At 41.9% G+C, this 7,203-nt stretch overlaps 1 protein-coding gene and 1 long non-coding RNA gene across 2 annotated transcripts; one reads left to right on the forward strand and one right to left on the reverse strand.

The window, feature by feature from the left end:
- Positions 1-367: 367 nt before the first annotated feature.
- On the reverse strand, positions 368-1,059 carry LOC146724494 (uncharacterized). Its single transcript, XR_014924042.1, has 2 exons — positions 1,000-1,059; positions 368-915 (listed from the first exon to the last, which is right to left on the reverse strand). It is a non-coding gene; the product is annotated as an uncharacterized LOC146724494 (long non-coding RNA).
- A 2,744-nt stretch (positions 1,060-3,803) lies between these two features.
- Positions 3,804-7,127, forward strand: LOC114943107 (uncharacterized). Its single transcript, XM_085479698.1, has one exon. The coding sequence runs from the start codon at positions 3,804-3,806 to the stop codon at positions 7,125-7,127; it is 3,324 nt and encodes a 1,107-aa protein (XP_085335824.1).
- The last annotated feature ends 76 nt before the right edge of the window (positions 7,128-7,203 follow it).

The raw sequence follows: 7,203 nt of genomic DNA on the forward strand, positions 1-7,203 counted from the left end.
AAAACAATTTGGTGCTCTGGATAAATTTAGTGCATTTAAATTTGAGAATTATATGTCGTAGACATATAAAGACATTTAAAGAAATTAATTCGTAAAACTAACCAACCATTACAGCAATTAACAAGAAGATTTGCAGAAATTGAGACAATACATAATAATGAAACATTCAAAATATATTCAAATTCATACGATATGGAAAAATGTTTTACACGCTCTCATTGTGATGGTCCTATTACGAAAGATTTCATTTCTGTACAACAATATAAAATTTTTTGCAATAATCAATATTATATTAACTGTGATGATCCAAAAAATAATTGCATTTCTTTTGAAAATGGACTGTTTGAAACGCATAATAGAAAACTACTTGTGTAATAAAATATTATATTTTTAAATGGAATATTCTAGAATATTCGCTTCCGATCGCAAGTCAACAGGCATATCGTTTTTTATATGTTTTTTTCTGGAAAACATATCGCGACACAAATTATCCTGTCGTATAAAAACACGCTCGAAATATAAACAATTAACGGTTTCGCAACCGTTCCGCCGAATAATTATATTTTCTTGAGCATGCGCGGCTTCTCACGGGCGCCTCGTTTCGCCAATAATCATCGTGATTGCCAGCTCGCGCATGCTTTCTAACAGCCGTCGTTCTGTCTAATTTGACAGCGGCCAATTACGCGTAATACGCTCAGGTCACCTCGCGCAACTTTAAAAAGACGCAAAATTATTGGCGCGTCACACGAAGGTGGGCTCCGCTCCGGAAATTATAAATGAGGAGCTCTCACCCCGCTTGCCACCTTTTATCGCTTTTCCGTCGTGAAAACATATCGCAAACCGCTTATCAGATAAACCGCAAAATTCGTTGACGACCGCCGCTATTCCGCACTTTGATTTTTGATTCCGATTTCACTGTAAAGATAATTAAGGTTTTGTAATAAGTTGTTATAGTATTTTGTCAATACGTGTGTGATATTATTAAAGTCTTTGTTTTACAAAAAAGTGACTCAGCCTTTGTGCAGCGCGATCCTTTGTTCACGCAGCGCGTTCGCGAACATGGACAAATAATGTCAATTTTAAATTTCATTAAATCTAATGACAATAAAATGTATGCTATTGGCAAAGTACTTGTGTTAGTGGAAGATTTATATAAACAGCCTATTTCGTCATTAACTTTAAATATTGGTATCATGTCTGAATATTCTCATCTTCAGACATGAGAGTTTGATAAAATTAGAGCAAAAATGTTGAAAATGCCTTATAAAAAAAATTATATTATATTTCCGATGTTACACACAACTGAATAATACATGTTTAATATTAATTTGCATTTGTAATTAAATAATTAAACGTAATTATAATACTCTAATATAAATTGCAAATATTATTATTATTATTATTATTATTATTATTATTATCGTCAAATTTTTATCATATTATTTACATCATAGATTATTTATAATTTCAATGCTGATCAATTTTTATTTACAGTTATTATGGCGTATAATATTGTGGAGTTCGAAGATGGTTTACAAATTGTTCCTTCTGAATGGTTAACTGAAAATAATAAGGAATGTAAATGGCCATCATATACAAGTCAAATTAAGATAAATAAAGCAATTATGAAAAAAATATTTCCTTCTGATGATTGGCAATTATATAAAATAATCCGTATTTTTGGTAGCAGCGGTTAGTAATATAAAAAATGTATTTTATTTTTTTATCAAAAATTATATAAATTAAAATTTTAATATATATGTATTAAAAGTATATATTAAAATTTAAATTTTAAGTGATATTTGATTATAAAATATATAAAAACAAAAATCTAATTTTTAATATTCAAAAATTTTATACGTTTTAGATACATATGATAAAGCTATAGACAAACTTAAATTAGCTGAACAAATATCCGATATAGATGGTGATGATGGAAATAACCTCAAAAAATCGAGATATCAACAAGCAAAAAAAAATACAGGTTCATCTCCTGATAACTCTGATACAAGCGACACAAGCATCAATAAATTAAAAACTCGCAATGATTTAGAGTTAGATAATTTTCCTAATACACCAAAAGCTTTAACAATAAATAAGAGCAAAATCTGTGAAATAAAGACACCATTAATACAAGGTGATAAGAAAATGAATCGAGTAAAAAAAATTTCAAGTTCTTCTGATAATTCAGATAGAACTGACACAAGCAATGATTTAGATGAAACTTCTAATATATCAAACGATTTAAATAAAAGCAAAATGACTTATGAAATAAAAAAACCACTGATAAAAAATTATAAGAAAATAACTAAGCCTCCGATACAAATAAGTAATAAAAAAATAATTAATATTCAGTCTAAAAAGTCTGCAGTTACATATAGTAAATCTATAAGTTCACAAGAACATCGAACAGCAAATAAAGATGATCTTGTTCCACAAAATTCAGATACAATATCTACATCCGATACTTGTAATGCTGAGATTGATGTAGGTAAAAATATATCTGTTATTAATTTTAAATTTTTGTAAAAGCTTACCTATATATATATATATATTATTAAAGTTTTAACTTTTTTTATTTATATCACTGTAAACATATATTTAAAATGGTATATAATTCGTAATATTTATATAATCTGACAATGAGTAGATATACAATAATATGTGTCAATTATTTTTGCAGATTTTCATAATTTAATTATCAGGAAACTAAATGCAGTATTGTTAAATCTTACAACAATTGATGAACGTTTAATAAAGTTGGATAATCACATAAGAAAAAATGAGGAAACGGATTTAAAAAAAAATGAACATTATGATTTCGATTTGCCAGCAGATACCGTAGAACAATTACAGAGAATTGATAATCAATTAAAAAACAAATGTGTTGCTGCAGAAATGGTATATACAAAATATTATCATTTTATACTTACGATTAGAAACATTTTATTGAAATGTCTTATAAAAAGCAATATTTTGGACATATTTATTTATTTATATGTTAACATTATAATGTTAACTTTTTTTATAAGAGAAAAACAAATGTTTATTATTTTGATATTTTTAGATCATAAACTAATATTAATTAAATTATTTTATATTTTTAGACAAGACAATTGAGCTTTTTAGGAGGTAAGGATCATCATGATGTGATTTCGTACATGATGAAACATATTTTAACAAATAAATTAGCAATGGAATATAGTTGGGCTGGTGCAAAATTGAAAAATGCCTTTAAAAATCTTCGCATTACTATATGTATCATAAGTAAGTATATAAATATTTAATCACAGAAATGTTTTTATTGACATATTTTTGACACTTTATATATAGCATTCTATGCATGGTTATATTGGATGATGCTATTAGAACTCTAATATCATTATTCAATAATATGTAATCATAGGAATATAAAATAATTTTGAATAGTATATATACATATATACATATATATATATATAAAATTAAGTCGATTTAAATTTTTATATAATCTATAACCACACATATCTGTTTAAACTTGTTGTTAGATGCTGCGCGAACTTCAAGAACCAATTTAACAAATAAGGAAGTTGAGGATATAATTGCAAGATGGCTAATTTTAGCCAAGCAGAGATTTGACCGAGATTTGTAAGTTATATATAATATACCTCAATTTAACTATTTTATCATCTTATCTCAAACTTTTTATTTTTATAAGAAACTGATTTTAAAGAGGGTGAACACATGCCGGGGGCTACGATGCAGCAGCAACCGAAGGACATCGCAGCACGTTCCAGTGCACCGCAGACCACGACCTCGCTGACATGGTTCGACGCTTCTGGGAGCAGGAACACGAGCCAGTGGCTGGGACACCGCTTACCGCCGATGAAGCCAGATGCGAGGACATCTACGTGCGCACGGTCACACGCACGTCCAGTGGACGATACATGGTGAGGCTGCCATTTACTTCACCGCCGCCGACATCGCTCAGCGAGACTCGTCGACCTGCTGAACGCCTACTGGATGCCATGGAGCGGAAAGGAGCACGAGATCGTCGTTTCGGTGACCTCTATCTAGACTTCATGGAGGAATACGGGAACCTACAACATATGGAGAAGGTTAGCACAATTACAACAACTGGCAGCCCCAGGTGTTACTTACCGCATCACGGGGTCCTCAAGGAGTCAAGCACGACCACGAAGCTCAGGGTCGTGTTCAACGGCTCCCAGCGCACACGGTCCGGAGAGTCGCTAAACGCACACCTCCTCACTGGAGCCAATCTCTTGCCAGCACTCGCTGACGTCCTACTTCGTTGGCGTTGGCATCGGTTCGTGCTCGTCACGGACATCGAGAAAATGTACCGACAAATCCTCGTGCATCCGGAGGACTGTCGCCTGCAAACTATCCTGTGGCGCCACAACAGCTCTGACGACGTCCACGAGTACGAGCTGAGGACCGTGACCTATGGGCTAGCGTGTGCACCCTTCCTCGCCATCAGGACTCTTCATCAACTCGCAGCAGACGAAGAGGCACGATATCCACGCGGAGTCAAGGCACTGCGACACGACTGCTACGTCGACGACGTGGTCACCGGCGCCGATAGCTTGGAAGATGCTATCGACCTTCAGCAGGAACTACGGAGTCTTTGCACGGCGGGCGGATTTCCTTTGAGAAAGTGGGCCGCCAACGATCCTCAGGTGCTCACAGGAATTCCACCAGAACATCAGCTGCAACGTGGGCCGCACTCATGGGAAGAAGAGAGTCACGCTACCCTGGGCCTCCGATGGCATCCTCAAGGCGATTGGTTCTCCTTCTCAATTCGTCCACGTCCAGTCACTGATCTCACAAAGCGACGAGTTCTAGCCGAAACGGCTCGGCTCTTTGATCCGATGGGTTGGCTCGCGCCTGTCGTCATCAGAGCCAAAATCCTGATCCAGACGACGTGGCTTCAACGGCTGGATTGGGACTCTCCGCTGCCTGATCAGGACGCACACCGCTGGAGGCAGTTGTTGGATCAGCTTCCTCTATTGGATAACATTCGTGTAACTCGCTGGCTCAACACCGGGGACGACCATTCGCAACTGCAGCTCCATGGGTTTGCCGACGCTTCAGAGCGAGGATACGCCGCCGTGGTGTACATCCGCAACGCTGCAACAGAAAAAACGTCAATCAACCTATTGATGGCAAAATCGAAGGTCGCGCCTGTCAAGCAGGTGTCGTTACCTCGCTTGGAACTCTGTGCAGCAGCTCTACTTACCACGCTCATGCTCCACGTGCGCGCTACTCTCGGTTTGACAACGACGCCGGTGCATCTGTGGTCAGATTCAAGGGTCACACTTCATTGGATCCGCGGACACAGCACTCGTTGGAAAACCTTCGTCGCCAACCGAGTATCTCAGATCCAGACCCTGCTTCCAGACGCTCAATGGAGACACGTCGCTGGACGAGAGAATCCTGCAGATTGCGCATCGCGCGGTGTTACTCCTGCTGAATTAATCAATCATGAGTTGTGGTGGACAGGACCTACCTGGCTCTCAGGAGACGAGACTGCATGGCCGGGTTCAAACATCGACGTCCCAGAGGATGACCTCCCGGAGCAGCGAGCCACCGGTCTGGTAATCAAGGCACCGGTCTCGGCAGAACCTGACCTCCTCCTCCGATTTCCAACGCTGCACAGGCTGCTGCGGGTTACGGCATGGTGTCGGCGATGGCTCAATAAGGCGAGACGTGACGCCATACCTGGCCGTCTATTGCATCCGGACGAGCTGGACGTCGCCTTATTTCGATGGCTGCGAGTGGTGCAGGCGCTCCACTTTCCTACGGACGTAGCTGCGGCTTCTGCTGGACGCACTAGCCCACCACGAAGCCACCTAGCGATGTTGAGTCCGGTCCTCGATGATCAAGGCGTGCTGCGCGTCGGAGGACGTCTCAAACATGCTCAGCTACCACTCGACGAGAAACATCCAATGATCATCCCGGCGGCATCATGGTTGACTCGGCTGGTGATCGATTCCTGCCACCGACGGACGCTGCACGGAGGTGTGCAACTGACTCTCGGCCTGCTCCGCCTGCGCTTCTGGGTGCCTCGAGGAAGGACTACCGTCAAACAGCAGCTACACCGATGCATAACCTGCACTCGATGGCGCGCCGCCACACCACAGCCTCCGATGGGTAACCTTCCTCGGGAGCGAGTAACGCCAACTCGACCGTTCCTCAGCACCGGCTTGGACTACGCGGGACCAATCCTCCTCCGGACCAGCAAGGGGCGTGGACACCGTGCGCACAAGGGGTACATCGCAGTCTTCGTCTGCTTCTGGTCAAAGGCCGTTCACTTAGAAGTCGTCTCAGACTACACCTCGGAGGCCTTCATCGCCGCTCTGCGCCGCTTCGTCTCCCGCAGGGGCCTGTGTGCTGAGATCTACAGCGACTGTGGCACGACTTTCATCGGAGCAGATCGGACGCTGCGAGGTCTCTTCAACGCAGCGACAGCCGAAGGTCAAAGTGTCATCCTTGCCGCCACCGCTCAAGGAATCCGCTGGCACTTCAACCCGCCAGCGGCCCCGCATTTTGGTGGTTTATGGGAGGCCGCCGTAAAGTCGACCAAGTTCCACCTCCGTCGGGTGATCGGCGCGACCACCCTCACGTTCGAGGAGTTGAGCACACTCCTTGCACAAATTGAAGCCTGTCTTAACTCACGTCCGTTGCAGGCACTCTCAGATGATCCAGAGGACGTTTCGGCGCTGACCCCCGGTCACTTCCTCATCGGGACACCGCTCCTCGCCTTGTCAGAACCGTCATTGACAGAGCAGACGGTGTCCACCTTGTCACGTTGGCGTCATCTGCAGCGGATGAGGGATCACTTCTGGCAGCGATGGTCATCCGAATACATGCACGGACTCGCCCCACGCACCAAGTGGCTCAAGGATGCACCTGCACCCCACGTCGGCGATCTCTGCCTCGTTCGCTCCGAGATCACCCCCCCGAACCGATGGCCCCTCGCTCGCATATCGCGTTTGCATCCCGGGGACGATGGAGTTACACGCGTAGTGACGATCCGAACGGCCACGTCCGAGCTCGTGCGCCCACTCGTCAAGCTCGTGTTTCTTCCGGGCGTGAACGACGTTCCTACACCGCACGTTGACGCATAGCATCACTCACTACACGATCATCACGTCATGCACCATATCAACTGTCACGCTTCACTCATTTCACTCACCACCTCAC

This window comes from Nylanderia fulva, unplaced genomic scaffold (genome assembly GCF_048542155.1).
Source record: "Nylanderia fulva isolate GAGA-0341 unplaced genomic scaffold, ASM4854215v1 Scaffold1283, whole genome shotgun sequence".
NCBI lineage: Eukaryota > Metazoa > Arthropoda > Insecta > Hymenoptera > Formicidae > Nylanderia > Nylanderia fulva.